This window comes from Onychostruthus taczanowskii, unplaced genomic scaffold, assembly GCF_017590055.1.
Source record: "Onychostruthus taczanowskii isolate IOZ18803 unplaced genomic scaffold, ASM1759005v1 scaffold302, whole genome shotgun sequence".
Lineage (NCBI taxonomy): Eukaryota > Metazoa > Chordata > Aves > Passeriformes > Passeridae > Onychostruthus > Onychostruthus taczanowskii.
In genome coordinates this window covers 71,718-86,809 of record NW_024500373.1, presented here as the reverse complement: position 1 = coordinate 86,809, position 15,092 = coordinate 71,718, and the positions used below count along the sequence as shown (strand labels likewise).

Below are 15,092 nucleotides of genomic sequence, written 5' to 3'. Positions count from 1 at the left end.
ACTAGCCAGCACAGGGAGCAGGCATACAGTTAGATGAACTGTGGGAACATCTGCAGGAAATGGCCGGGCAATTAGATGAAAAGCTTCCTTGCAGTCCTATCTATTGCAGAGGTTTCCAAATTCTTATTTAGTATGCATGGTTGCTAATTTAATTTTTCAATCTTATTTTTGTTTCCTTTCTCTGGAAACTGGCTGGCTTATATTTTGGCAATTGTTTTGTAAGGGAGTTATTCCAGGTGTATTCTAATTTGTTCAGAAAGCAGAAAACAGCCAAGAAAATTTCTCCTCAAATAAGTATGTTACTGGGTTTTAAAGAAAAAATTGTGAATGAAACATTTATTTTGGCTGGCCCAGCCAGTCTTCAAAAAGTTATTCCCATAAAAAGCTCTTAGAATGTTTGGGAGGGAAATGACTGTTCTATCCTAATTAAACTGACATTTATGCTTTTAATAATTCTTACTTTGCTCTTCTCCACTCTTCCCATTAGGTGGTTTGCAGCAACTCAGTTTGAACCTCTAGCAGCAAGATCTGCTTTTCCATGCTTTGATGAACCAGCACTTAAAGCTACTTTTTTAATCAAGGTCAAAAGGGATGAGAAACTTTCCACTTTGTCAAATATGCCAAAGGTACCTGCTTTTTTAGGGGAATTTTAGTGGAACTGCTGCCTAGGTAATCCATTTCAGTGTTTGTGATTGTGTTTTTATTGCATTAATGTCCGGGGGATTTACCTGAGTAGGTAAGCTATAAACTGTGACTTTATCAACTGTTTTGTTCTCAAAGACTTGAACTTTGTAGAGAAAACACCTGTTCAATGCATTGCACAGTGTAGGATGTTGCTGACAGACAGCTGAATGACTGAAGGATTTCTGTTGAAATTAAATTAACTTTTATTTTGCAGAGGTTGTGTTGTTGGTGGCATTGGTCTCAACAGCCCTTAAGGTTTGCTTTCAAGTTTTCTGTGTTTGCTGCTGCTGCACATGTGCAGAGTACTGGAGTACCTTCAGCAGTAGTTTGTGTAATTAGCACCAGTCTATGTGAAAGATTACACCTGATCTTGAAGGATGTTCTTCTGTGGCTAAATGAGGGGAGGTGTGGTATGAACACAGACAGAGTCAGCTCCAGAATGTGAATAAGGAATCTGACATTACTTCAGCTAGAATTTTTGAGACAAAATCTTGTAAGTGCTTATCTGAATTTTATGGTGATGTTTTATGCTCTTATGGCTTTGACAAACCTTTATAGAAGCCTAATTTAATTTAGACAGATGAGAAGGACTAACATTACCTAGTCTGTGTCTGAACTAGGTATTGTCTCATCAAAACATTAACACTATTAATCACCCAGCAGAAACTCAATATTGACATTGGCTAATTCATAAGTGAGAAAATTACACCTTTGGTGTTTCTGGTACATATATGTACACTGTGCAGCTTGGGTTCCAGGAAGCTGTCTAAAGCTCAGGTGCTGATGCAGATGTGTTGTTTTTGAAAACCAAGCTAATAACTGCAGCCTTATGGAATAGTATCTTTTCACAGTGTACGAACATTTATTTGGATTTGTAATGATTCTTAGCAATACAAGAAGAAATTAACTCTGGTGGACCACTCCTCTGTTTTATGTAAAAAAGAAAGGGTGCTCACTCACTTCCCTCTGCTAGGAGCTGGGCAAGTGGCTAAGGCATCTTTCAGCAGCCTCCCAAATTCTTCAGGTACAGAAATGATGGTTTAGCCCTGCTGCACACACCCACAATTAGTTCCGTTGGTCAGAGCAAAGTGCTAATAATGCCAAGGTTGTGGGTTAGAGCCCCGTATGGGCCATTCAGTTAGACTTGGATTCCGTGGTCCTTGGAGATCCCTTCCAACTCAGAATATTTTGTGGTGTGTGCAGCAGACATTGCTGAAATAATCACCTATACCTACATGACCAAGAGATCTCAGAAGTAGGCCTTGTCAGCTAGTGTGTGCATCACTAACTTGCCAGCTATAGTGTCTGACATGGATTAAGGCTAGAAATAAACTGTGTATTTTGGGCCTGTGGAGCTACCTTTTGTGGTTTTGTTTCTCTTGTTTTTGGTTTGGGTGTGTTGTTTTTTTTTTTTTTTAATGAGCATAACTAATTTTCAAACCAGTTTATCTGAAGCTGCGGCAGATTTTCTTAAATAGACTGTCATCTCCTTATGAAACAAATGCTGTAATAAAGGCAGAAATTTATGAATTCACTAGAGAAATTCAAATATGGCATTCTGCTCATACATAATGTTCAGATTAAATTATTATAGTGGTTATATCTTCAGGTTTAAAAATTCATTTTTCTTTAAGGCTGACAGTTAAATTTGCAGTGACAAACCAAACATTGTTTGGTTTCAAATGGTCTTGTTTAAAACTAAGTTTATTGTTGTTTTTTAAATGTTTTTGGGTTCTGAAAACAAAATAATATGAAGTTTCAGAATTTATAAACCGTCATCTTTCCAGACCTTTAGTATTATGCACTATAGTGGTTTTAAAAATTTTGCTTTGTTCTTTTTGTATTTCATGTTTGTGAAGGAATACATAGAAAAGTACTTAAAGATATATAGCCTGCTTTTCTAGGACTAGTATTAAAGAAAACTACACAGAAAGTAAGTTGAGGCACAGTACAGTATCTTACTTCTATGTGGTACCTTCCTGTGTGGTCAGAAAACTGGGCAGACAGTTTTGTCAGTGTATGGTTAAGCTGGGCATCTTTTTGCTTTGAAGTAACTGAAGTCTTAGGTTTTCTTCAGTTTTTAAAATGCATTCTGTTTTGATTTGTAAAAGTGCATCTTACAAATATTTTGTTCAATTTTAAAATAGTAAGTATGTCTGGTTACCTAGTTCTGCTGAGACTTACGGAAAGAGACAAATACTTAGCTGATGTAACACCAGTATTTTTAGTAGGCTATGCTGAACTGTGTCCCTGGTCTAGCCTAACGCTCCCTTGAATCAATGCTGATCTGTATGTTGACTTTGGATTGTACTGGGACTTTAAATGCAATCCAAATTAGATTAGTTTCTCCAACAGAGTAGTTGTTTGGTAATACTACATAATAAAACTTTTGTACATGTAAGTGTAAATGTTTCATGTCTTCTTAAGCTTGTTACATTACTGTAAGTATCATCAGTCCCTCTGAAATATAACAAAAAAATAAAGGTATTATGTAAGCATGCCTATAAACTGTTTGTAGCATGAAATTATTTAATATTGATTTATTTTATGTCGTAGTGTTCTTTTGTCTGCATTAATAATACTTCATTTCCCCTGCAGAAAGCCTCTACACCTGTGACAAATGGAATTGTTCAGGATGAGTTTTTTGTGAGTTTGAAGATGAGCACCTATCTAGTAGCTTTTGTTGTTGCAGACTTGAAAAACATCAGCAGGGAAACTAATGGGACTCTGGTATGTGTTCGTTTCACTTTAAGTTCTGCTTCACTCTTCCCAAGCTGACCAGGCTACTAAACAAAACAAAAGTATCCCCAAACCAAAAAGCAAATTCTGTCTCTTTTAAATTTATTTATCTTCTTGGTTTCATTATGCTCATCATAGGTAGGGGACATATGCTATAAAGTGGACTGAAGTGATATCAGACTGAATACACTTTTACAACAAGGGACTCTGCATCAGGTCTTGTTAAAAGTGGAAATTTACAAAATGTAAAATTCCTGAGAGCTTTCAAAGCTGGCAGCTTTAAACTCTTCTTTTCAGTGCTTCTTCTGTGAACAGTAATGTCACACAAACCAGGAGTTGTTCTGAGGATGTAAAGAAATGTGACAAGTTTCTAGGAACACCTACACATGGTTTCAAGCAGTGCCACAAAAACCTTCTGTACCTGCCAAGATAACATATCTAAAAAGCTCATGCCCTACAGTAAAGCAAATTTAGGTTGACTTTAAATCGGCATTTAGTCCCTTAAATACAATTATTTCGTTTTGTTTTTCCCAAGTTCCGAACATCAAAGAGTGGGTCCTGCTTGAGCTTTGTCCTTTACAAGGGTATGGCCTATTTCTATAATGTGTGCAGTTAGAGAAACTAAAGAATAATCGTGGTAATATTAGTAGATGCTCCTTAATCTTATTTTAGAAAGTGCAGAAGTTTCATAATAAGCAACGACTTTCAAGACTTGTTAGCAGAAACTGCCCCTTTGTGGTGAAATGTCAGAAGTGCCTATGTACCTAGAAAAAGCCAGAGGGAATAGTGCTAGTAGTATTGGAGAAGAAGAAGCCCTCTCTTTAATCCAGTAAATAAACACAAGTAAAGATGCACAGGCTTTTGTTTTTTTTTTTGCCTTGTGGCTTTTATTTAGGTCTGTATTTGAACTGTACACTGGTAAAACTGTATTCTCAGTTCTTTGAGGCAGAGATAACTTTTAAACTTAGTCAGAATACTTTTTACTTACCTTTAATTTATTATTTTTAATTTATTCATTTTTTAAGACTTAAAGTTGTCATTCTTGAATTGTTCTTGCATACACAGAGGACAATGTCCCTGTATTTTGACCTGTTAATAAGCTCTAGTAAGAAAAATCAGCTTTTTATGAGCGGCTTCATAACTACTATATGTAATTTGTGTATGTACTTGCAAAAATGTGTCTTATCTGTTTCAGGAACTCCTGCCAGCTCCTCCTTCAATTCTAAATATTTGTAGCTATAAGTTTGAAAATATTTTCTCTTCTCTCTTTGGACTAGGTATCTGTTTATGCCATACCGCAGCGTCTAAACCAAGTTGGGTATGCGCTAGACACAGCAGTGAAGCTTCTGGAATTTTACCAAAAGTACTTTTTTATGAAATACCCTCTTGAAAAATTAGGTAAGTTCCTTAGGACTTTTTTTTTTTTAAACTAAAAAAAAACCAAACCAAAAAAAAAAAAACCAAAAACCAGAAGAAGCTCTGATCTGAAAATTGCATGGGAATTTTCATTTTTTTAGCAAAGTATTACAATTATTAAATACATCAAAAAACTAAATATATGTTTGTCTGACTGCAAGTATTGAGTCCCAAGTTGGAAAGCTTTTGTGAGCATTTGAAAACAGATTGCTTATATTTTTACATAAATTTACACAGGAGAATTTCTTTGGTGTTACTCAGCTTAGTTGTGAGGAAATTCTCAGTCTGTGAACCATGTTCACAACTGCAAGATCTGCAGCCTGACTCCTCTACATGCATTAGTTTGACTGGAAAGATAGTGAAATGCAGTCTTCTAAGACACTACTTTTCAGTATGTACTTTCCAGGTCATCTCATTGCCATGCTACTTTTGCTCATGCAGAATCCATAGGCAGGGTCTTGTTAAGTTGTTTGAGTCAGAGTACTGCTAGAGAAACATAATTATAAATCTGTGGGGCTTCTGTACTTCAGATTTGAGTGTATGTCCACACTGCATGGTTTAAATAATGAATTTTTTAATGATTATATCATATAATAGGTAGGCTTGAAATATAAGATTGGTTTAATTAGCAATTTTCAAAATCTTCTTTCAAATCTTTTCCAGATCTGGTAGCAATTCCTGATTTTCAGTCTGGTGCAATGGAAAACTGGGGCTTGATCACCTTCCGAGAAACAACACTCTTATTTGACAAAAATACTTCTTCAGTGAGGGATAAAAAGCTAATAACTGCAGTGATAGCACATGAGCTTGCCCATCAGGTACTAGTCTGGGAAGATTATTTTTTTCTTTTTTCATTTGTTTGTTTTTTAAGTGCAGTTCTGTCCTTAAATTCACCCCGGTCCTCACTGTGACTGTGCATTGTATCTGTTTAGAAAAGCTGCAGGTATATTTTCTACAGCACAACAGGCAGAGTTCAACTCTCATGCCATGCTTAAGGAGTTGTTGCTGCAAAGGCTTTACTCTGGTTTTGACTGACCTTCATTTTAGACAAGGCAGAGGATGGATGGAGTACTTCTCATTTGATTTTAATTCTAAGAAAATAATGATGTTTTTGGTCTTTCTTAGTGGTTTGGCAACCTAGTAACTATGGAATGGTGGAATGATCTTTGGCTGAATGAGGGATTTGCCACGTTCATGGAATACTTTGCCATGGAGGAGGTATTTCCAGAATTACGTTCAGTAAGTAATTTCTGTAGTTACATTTACAGTACCTTCACTATTATCTGGTTTTATTGTTGCCTATAAATGATTGATACATATAAACTGATATTAAAATTAATTTTGTGCCCCACTGAGATGATGCTACATCTCTGCTTTGGCATTTTATTACATTGGAAGTGGCTTTGAGAAGGGTACATTGTTCCTGTGGGTTTAAAATTTTTTTTGCCTTTTTTTGGTAGTAATCTACAGGCAGTCTGCTGTGTTTTGTGAAGGTTAAAGTATTCTGTGCAAAACAGCAGGTGTTAAAACATGTAGAAGTCTATATATCAAATTATAAATTAAAATCTTTCTAGAAGTGCAGATGTGTTGTTGAACAAGTTGGTCTACTTCTGCTTTTCCTCATAGACCTATGAAGCTTTAGGTTATTAAATATGCCTGAGAGTGCAAGTGCATGAAAGAAACAGAGTCCCCAGTTGTGGTGTAACCACATTTATTAAAAGTGTACATAGCTTTTATAATATTTTCACCACTGGGTTGGAATAGTGTGACCCTGGAAAGCCAATAGTATATAATTGCTAATAAACTTGCTAACCAATAATATTTATGATCAGTTCCCTAACAGCAACATCAGACTTTTCTCTTAAAGATAAATGCTTATATAATAGTTCTTTCTGCAAACTACTGTGTACCTGCTACTTGTTACATTTTTAAAATCTTTGTTACATCTCTGGTGACTGAATAGTCTTTTCTTTTTAACCAAATGCTCTTTGTTCTCTCAATTCCAGATTCCTGTTGTTGTCTTTCCCTATGTCTCCCCCTTTCTGTTTTACTAAGTATTGCAAAATACAGTATGTGTCTGCATAACCATTATATCCTTTATATTCTGATGGATAAGCCATTGAACACAAGAAAATACATGGTAAACATAACATAATCATCCAAAGCGCTATGAGTCCTACTACAGCGAAACGAATTACATGTTTGACCCAAGGTCCAAAATCAAATTTTTCCAATGAGGAGAATAGGCCAAAGGATCCCATCCCTGGTTTTGCCACAGCTCTCCAGATAGCTCCTTCAATTCCTGGATGTTTTTCTGACTGCATTTGGAGTGGTCATACAGCAGGACATTATCTTGGGAGTCTTGGGCTAACATTAAAAAGTCTATTGCTGCTCTGTTTTGCAGTGTTGTGTTATGTTCTGAATAGACATCAGTTAACAATCCTGTTAAAGCATTACTAGTAGTGTTAGTTTCTTTTGCAAGCCAACAACCTGGTTTATTAATTGTGTTTGTGACATGTGCAGTATCAATAGATGCAACTAAGGAACTGAAAAATCTCTTTGCACTATTCCAGAATTCAACCTGAGTTACAGTCAGGGTCAACTGACTCAGCATCATGTTTATTTTGCCTATGTCATAGTGTCCATTTAGTTAAGAGTTTCCAGACTGGGATGAAACACAGTCAAACAACCAAAAGTACATGGACCTCCCACTTCGTTACTTGGAATGCCTTTCCATGCTCTGTTGCCACATATTGAAAATATGTTACCAGGAATATTATTGCACGGGTGTCTGTTGTGATTTGTGGGGGAGTAGTAAAATTGCACCAGGCAGAAGCATTGCAGTAAATGCCATCGCCACTTATGTCAGCCCCTGTGTTGTCTTTTGGATCATTAGCATAATTAAGTTAAAATTACACAGGAGCATTTATAGAGCCTAGTACATCCAGTTCTTGAGGCTGCAGGGTGGCAACAGGGAAGTTAGTTACTTCTCTCATGCCTCCATTAGCAATACCCAGGTACCATCCCACAGACTGACCAGCATTAGACTGGTGTGATCCCAAACACCATGAAGGATCTATGCTTACCTGGAGTTGTACAATCATGTGGAATTTTTTGATTGTATAATTTGTTCTGTCTGTCCTCTGACAAAGTGATGGCAACCAGACATGTTTGAAGTGGATCACTAGGGCTGGTCATGGGTATACAAAGGGTAGATTGGTTAATTGCTTTGGCTGATGTGAGCCTAACATTGGTCTTTGGTTGTGGGACCCATGCTTCATTCACATTAATTGAGAAGACACTGAGAATGATAAAAAGCGTTACATATGTTGTGCCCAAACCCATTGCAACTGATTACCAAACCTTTAACCTATAATGCCTTCAAGTCTTCATCCCTTCGATGTTCTTCGCAGGTAGCCAGTGAGCTCCTGTGGATAGAGAAACACAACTGTAACCACACCCTCATGTCTGCAAAAGCACAGGGCCTAGCCATTGTCCACGCTGCAAATCTTTATAATAAAGAATTAATTGAGAATCTGTTAAAGCATCGTGGGAAAACCTTTTTTCACTTGCTGTTTTATTATAAAATCTGGAAATATTTAAATAAAGCTTTCCAGTCAGCAGGTAGCTCTCTGCAGTAGCTTCTGTAAGTCTCAAGGTATAGGAAGATTGCAAACCATTCTCTTTCATAGATTTTCTTAATTCTTTAGTCATTTCATAGAAAAGTTGCTCACATCGAGGGTGATTGCCTTGGTAAACCACAGGAAAAGGATGAAGCAATTCAACATCTTCTTAAAGCAAAGCTGTTTTTGTGCAAGTATCTAAAAAGTATTTTGCCTCAGGGAGCAGCAGAAATTCAGTCACAAAGGGCTGTTCTAGCATCTTTTTGTCATTAGACGGCGCTGCAGCCATAATTTTCAGCTCTTGCAATGGTATTTTAGAACATGTTTTTCCAAAAGTTTGGTTTCTTTTTCCTCCCCAGTGGTCCCCTCCAAGTGCAAAGCAAGCGAATTAGACCATGAAAGCATTGCTGTGTGTGCAGGGGAAGCATCTGCAGGAGAATTTACAGCTGGGAGTACTATGTCTTCGGAATTATGAAAAGCTTGCAATGCAGAATATATAATTTTCCATGTTATAAATTCATCTGAGGCAATCTCAGGTGTATGTGTTTGACATGCTCACTCACTTCTAGTGATCGAGGTCATAGGAGCCTTTAGAAGGGGTACCAGTGACAGTTTTCACCCATGCAAGGAGTTGTATTTGTTTTTTTTCCTGAGTGTGAAAGTTTTGCTCCTTTGCTATGCATAATAAGTAGTCTTTATGGAAGGCTTCTAGTTTAGAGATATGGTTGCCTGTTTTATGAAAGAATTACCCGACTGCATTGCTAACCTGTTTATTAGCCTGAGATGAAGGGACATCCTCAGTGATCCTGAAGCTCACTGTCGGTACAGTTGGGATGCACTGCAGGTCCAGGATTGCCTTATGAGATTGTATGTATGTTCAAGGAGCCATTTGCAAGCACATGAAAGAAACACAGTCCCCAGTTGTGGTATAACCACAGACATCTATTAAAAGTGTACATAGCTTCTATAATATTTTCACCATTGGGTTAGAATAGTGTGAGCCTGGAAAGCTGATAGTATAATACTATCATTATATAGTGTAGTTTGTTAATAGGCTTGCTAAGCAATAATATTCGTGATCAGTTCCCTAATAGTAGCATCAGACTTTTCTCTCAAAGATAAATGATTATATAATAGTTCTTTCTGCAAACAATAGTTCTTTCTGTGCTCCTGCTACTTGTTACATTTTTTAAAACTTTGTTGTATCTCTTCTGCCTTGATTGAATGGTCTTTTCTTCCTAAATGCTCTTTGTTGTAAGTTCCCTTTGTTTTCTTTCCCTACATGAAGTAACTCCTGTCTTCCCATCATTGTGGTACGTGCTTCTGTCTGAATCCGTTTGAATTTCACAAATGAGCAGACCTGGCATAAAAATAACAAAGGATTTTGATAGCATTGAGTTACACTTAAGACAAAGCACTACCCCACAGGCACTTCTGTTTACATGTATGGCTAAGGATAGAATCTTTCTGATATAATAATGTTGTGATTGACTAACTCACTCAGGTACTAAGTGACCTAGCTTTTCAGACACTGAAAAACATGATGGATTCAAATTTGGTCTCTCTTTTCCAATGAAAGGAGATGAGCTACTACTATAAAACTTTCTTGTCACTGAGAATGACAGACAGATAAACAAAGGTTAGTGGAATTAAATGTAGAGGGTAGTGGGGAGACTAATTTTTCATTCTGGATAGAGATATCTCCAAGGAGAAGACATACCTGAGCCCTGAAATCAACTTCTAGGAGTGTTTATGTGATTTGCGTTAGTCATGGGATTAAACACCTGATTTGTACTACTGTTTCCTGCCTATTAGATAGCATTCTTCTCAGCATTCTGGAGAAGTGAGAGTTTGAGTTTTTAAATCACTCTTATTAGTATTAAGCAACTTGAGTTGCTAACCTGGTCCGGTAGAATTCTTCTACAGCACTGGATGTTTCAAAACTTCTTCATTTGGCCTAGCTTGGTTGCTCACTTGGATTGTCACCATTCTGCTTGTTGGTTGCGTATGTGCTGAGGGTGAGACACAAAATAGTGTCATTTTTTTAAAGAACACATCTAACGTCTGTGTACTTCATTCCAAAAGCTGTCTGATGAGCTGCCTTGATAAATATCTCATTTCATTGTTTGGTGATACAGAATGTGTTTTGGTGAAAATAAAAGACATCACCCAGAACTTCTCCATTCAAGATGAATAGCCTTAACATTTTAAACTTTAACAGTTATTTTTATTGTATTTCACAGAGGGTTTTTATGGATTTGTTTTCTTGTTGTTATTATTATTGCTGGTTTTTTGGGTTTTTTTTAACTCTCTGCTGTATAGAGAATTGTTTGCTTGCCTTGATGAAATGAAATGGACAAATACCGATATGATCAGCTTCTTTTCAGTGTTTAGGGTTTTCTTGTTCTGATACTAATGTATTAAATTCTTATGTCCTCATTCTAGAAGAAAAGAAGTAAAGAGATTTTGGTAATCACTAGATAAGCTGCTGTTTACATTTTCCCAAACATTACTATAATGAATAATTTCTCTAGACTTCACGACATGAAAGTCATATTTTTGTATTCCCTATCTCCTGTAAATGAACTGAAAACAGCGGTGAAATGGAATATTAAATTTGACATACACTTATTTAGAAGGTGCTTTTTTGTCTAGTGTCTTTGACACACTTGCCTGAGACAGGGCTGTATAATGATGCAAACTCAAAAGTGAGATTCCATTGCTAAAAAGTGGCAGGGAAATAGTAGCTTTTATTAATGATATCCTGACAATTGTTTTGCTGCTTAGAGCAATGGAGGAGCAAAGCAGAGACAACTTTTACTTTTCTGTTTAACATGTACATTTCAGCTTCCTAAACAGTTAAAAATGTTTCTCTTCCAGGATGAAGATTTCCTTACTTTAGTTTTCAAGGCTATGATGAAGGATGCCTTGAATTCTTCACATCCAGTCTCTTCCTCTGTTCAGTCTTCAGAGCAGATTGAAGAAATGTTTGATGCTCTTTCTTACATCAAGGTAACTGTAAAAATATTCCAAAATATTAGGAAAGTGATACAGTGGCTATTGAAAATATGAATAGGCCTGTATTGACAGACCTTTGGAGGTTATTTACACCCAATTCAAACAATGCAGGATTTCTCAATAATGTTTTTGAGCATCTATGTAGCATTTGATTAGGAAAATATTATGTGTATGTATTTGTTGCCTTACTTGCTATCTTGTTCAATGCTTGAGCACAAAGTGGACTGCAGGTAAATGCTCTGAATTTTTTGCTCATCTTATTCCAAAGTTCTTTCATATAGATAGGGAGATTTCTCATTGTCCTGGTTTAGGGCAAGTTTGGGAGATAACCTCCAAAGGGGCTTCTCTACGAAAGCAGATTCAATTGCCCCCTCCCCCCCAACAAGTTCGGGAGAAAATATCTCCTTGGAGAAAAAGTGGAAAGAAACCTGTTTATTAAACAATAGAACCCAAACAATATTAAACAGTAAAACTTCTCACTGCTCCAAAAAAAAACCAAACTCAGAACAGTCCCCTCCCCGGGTTGCAGCTCATCTCACTCAGTTTCTGATCAGTCTCTCTGGTGCTGGAAACGCCGCGGCCCAGGCCCGGCCAAGGGGCCTCAGGTGGAGCTGCCGGTGCTCTTCTGGGTGTTCAGTCCAGAGCAGGCTTGAACAGATCCAAGAAAAAGGAAAAATCACAGTCCAGGGAACTTCTTTGCCTCAGCTAGCTAAAACTAACTAAAAGCAAAAAAAGGGGAAAAGAGGAGCTCTGTCCTGCTGTCTGTACATCCGCAGACAACACAGTCCAGGAGCAGGAATGTGGAGGAGTGAGTGCAGTCTGAAAAGCAAACTGCGCGCTTCTTCCCTCCCCTCTTCACTCTCTGGAAGAGAGTCTTAAAGGTGTAAAACTTATTATTCAGTATAAACAGAACAAGACGATTGGGGATAAAAGCATCATATAGTCAACCCAGGACACTCATGAAAGATGGAAGAGGGGAAACCAATAGATGAAGCAACATAACCAGTTAGGCATATATTTGGTAGCAGGCTGTAACAAGTGATTAAAAAAAGAGTGAAAACAAAAAAACAAAGTAATCATTCCATCTTTTACTCTCTCTGGTTTAAAAAACCTCCAGTATTTTAGAGATATCCTGAACTGGAAGCTTGCCTCTGAATGCAAATTATTTTACTGCATATCCTGGTTGTCTGCAACGTGATTATTTCTAATGTCTAGTGAGAGCTGTGTGTGAGGCTTATGTTATTAAAGCATCTCAGTGCCTTGCTTAAAAATGCATGAGAGAAAAAATACCTGTATTTGCAAAATTTTTATTCACATTGTTTCAGGTTTTAGATACCAGATTTTGGTAGTGTTGGAGGAAAACCTTTTGTTTGTTTATTTTGGATTAGCTGGCTTTTTTTTTCATCACTGTCCTGTACTTTCATCTAATTAGAAATCATGGGGACAGCTATTTTCTGCTATAAAATAGTCAAATACTACATCTTCCTCTGCTCAGTGGAATGCAGTTCCCATGACAGTCTTGGTTTGTTTCCTCTGACTTCCTTTTGCAAGTCTCAGCTGATCAACACATCCTGTCTGGCATCCTTGAATAGTCTGGGATGCCAAATACACGTACGTAGTGATGTGCTTCCGTTTATTTTGGACTCTGATTTCTCAGTTGCAAGAACAGATGTGTGTGATTTTCAGGTTGCCTTGGTTGCCAAATGAATTTGGATTCTCTCCTTTTATCAAAAGGCATGGCTGTAGTTTCATTCTTCAGAGGTGCTGTCTCAAGTAATTCCCTTTTTGGTGAGCTTCTGGAAGCTATGCATTTGGTACAATTATGTCTATAGCCAGCTAACTTTGTAGATAGGAAACTTATTCATTAAAATTATGGAAGTTTCAATCAGTCAGAGACTGTCAGAATTTCTAAGTGATTGGATGGGAGTTTTAGTCAATTAGTATAACATTATATTTGGAGAATTATTTTATTATTTCATTGGTACTAATAAGTATGTGCACATTTTGAGTAGAATTGTCCTAACCTACACCTTTAAGAGCTGACCAAAAGAGGTTTTGCACATTGTCAGAAGTAGTGTTTTTGGAGCTGCTTTCTATGTTTCAGAGGATTTCATCGCATAGCTTTTCATTCACGCATGAAGTTCTTGTATTCACTATTCTTGTCCTTGTAGCTTAGGTAGAGTTCTTGGTGATTCGTGTGAGAAGACACTTGCAGTGTAGTCCCTGATAGGCAAAGGGTTCTCTGTTACTGAATTGTACAACGTAATTTGTTTTACTGGACTACAAACTGACACAGATTAGTAGGTGACCTCTGCATTGTACTGTCTTGAACAGAAATAATTGTATAATATTATTTTTAGTTCAACTGTTTTGCAGACTGTCAGTAAACCTAACACCCATGGGTATTAGATCCACTTGGAAGGATATGACAGTATGGAGAACAAAGGAGTAGAGCTGTAACTCAAGTATAGATGCATACAGGAGAGGAAATTGTGGCCATATTATTAAAAGCTGTAGTAAGGGCTATTCCTGACATTTGATGAGTAGTGAATAACTAGGCAGCCTTCAGATAAGATGAAATTCCAGAACTTGAAACTGGAATGTGTGAGAATAATGCATTATGTCTCTAAAATCTTCTCCTTTACTTCTTGTTTCTTTCCTAGAAATAGTACCAAAAATATAAATTGTACCTTTAAACTACTCTTGATCTATGGCTGCTCCTGTGTTCAGTTCTGCAGTATGAAAGCCCTCAGGCAATTTACTTATTGGTGGCTTTACATAGGAACATTCACAGCCCTTTTGATACTAAAAGTATACTTTCATTTTTTTTCTTTGCAAGACATGGCTGTATTTAAACACAGCAAAATGTACTTGTTCATCTGCAGTCAGTTCCAGCCTACCAAGTGTATCTTATCTTTTTCCTGTATTTTAGGTTTTTGGTATAAGTGCACATCATATAACTGTTAAACACTGACTCACAAGTGCAGTTCTGTACCATACGGATGAGTACTGGTAATGAAAAATGGCAGCCAGCAGAGACATATCAGTAAGAAGGCAATATTTTTCAGATTTTATTGATTGGAAAAAATGTCAAATTCTCCTAGTCTATTTTGTAATTGTAGTTGGAGGCTTTAAAATATTTTTTTCCAAAGCAGCTGGGAAAAATTTTCAAACTACATTAGCCTTTTCTGTAACTGTATTTGGAGTTCATGAAATAGTAAAAGAATATTTTTCCAAGGAAACTGAGTGTAAAGGTAATTATTTGAAGGATATTATTTGGAACAAAATCTGCTAGCTTCTTACTCCTGTACTCTGAAAGAGCTATAATATGCATATGCTTAAAAAAGTTCTGTAACTTCAATTTACTGATTCATTTTCTTTTTCTTTTCTCCCTAAAGGGGGCTTCACTTCTTTTGATGCTGAAGCATTATCTCACTAAGGATGTTTTCCAAGCTGGCATTGAGGTATACTTGCATAATCACAACTATGGAACTGCCCAGAGTGATGACCTGTGGGACAGCATGAATGAGGTATCCATCTTGGACACAGTGTTCTTCTTTTCTTTTTTTTCCCCCTCCACTTCTCTAAGAGTATCACAGGTTTTATTTATTT

At 36.9% G+C, this 15,092-nt stretch overlaps 1 protein-coding gene across 2 annotated transcripts in view; it reads left to right on the top strand.

The window, feature by feature from the left end:
* Nucleotides 1-15,092, top strand: part of LOC121338542 (leucyl and cystinyl aminopeptidase) — a 52,662-nt gene that overhangs the window by 25,965 nt on the left and 11,605 nt on the right. For both annotated transcript variants that reach the window (XM_041409632.1, XM_041409634.1), the window contains 7 exons: nucleotides 488-626; nucleotides 3,283-3,414; nucleotides 4,701-4,821; nucleotides 5,503-5,657; nucleotides 5,965-6,078; nucleotides 11,343-11,474; nucleotides 14,879-15,010. In XM_041409632.1, the coding sequence (XP_041265566.1) occupies nucleotides 488-626; nucleotides 3,283-3,414; nucleotides 4,701-4,821; nucleotides 5,503-5,657; nucleotides 5,965-6,078; nucleotides 11,343-11,474; nucleotides 14,879-15,010 (925 nt within the window). The remainder of the gene's footprint in view (nucleotides 1-487; nucleotides 627-3,282; nucleotides 3,415-4,700; nucleotides 4,822-5,502; nucleotides 5,658-5,964; nucleotides 6,079-11,342; nucleotides 11,475-14,878; nucleotides 15,011-15,092) is intronic.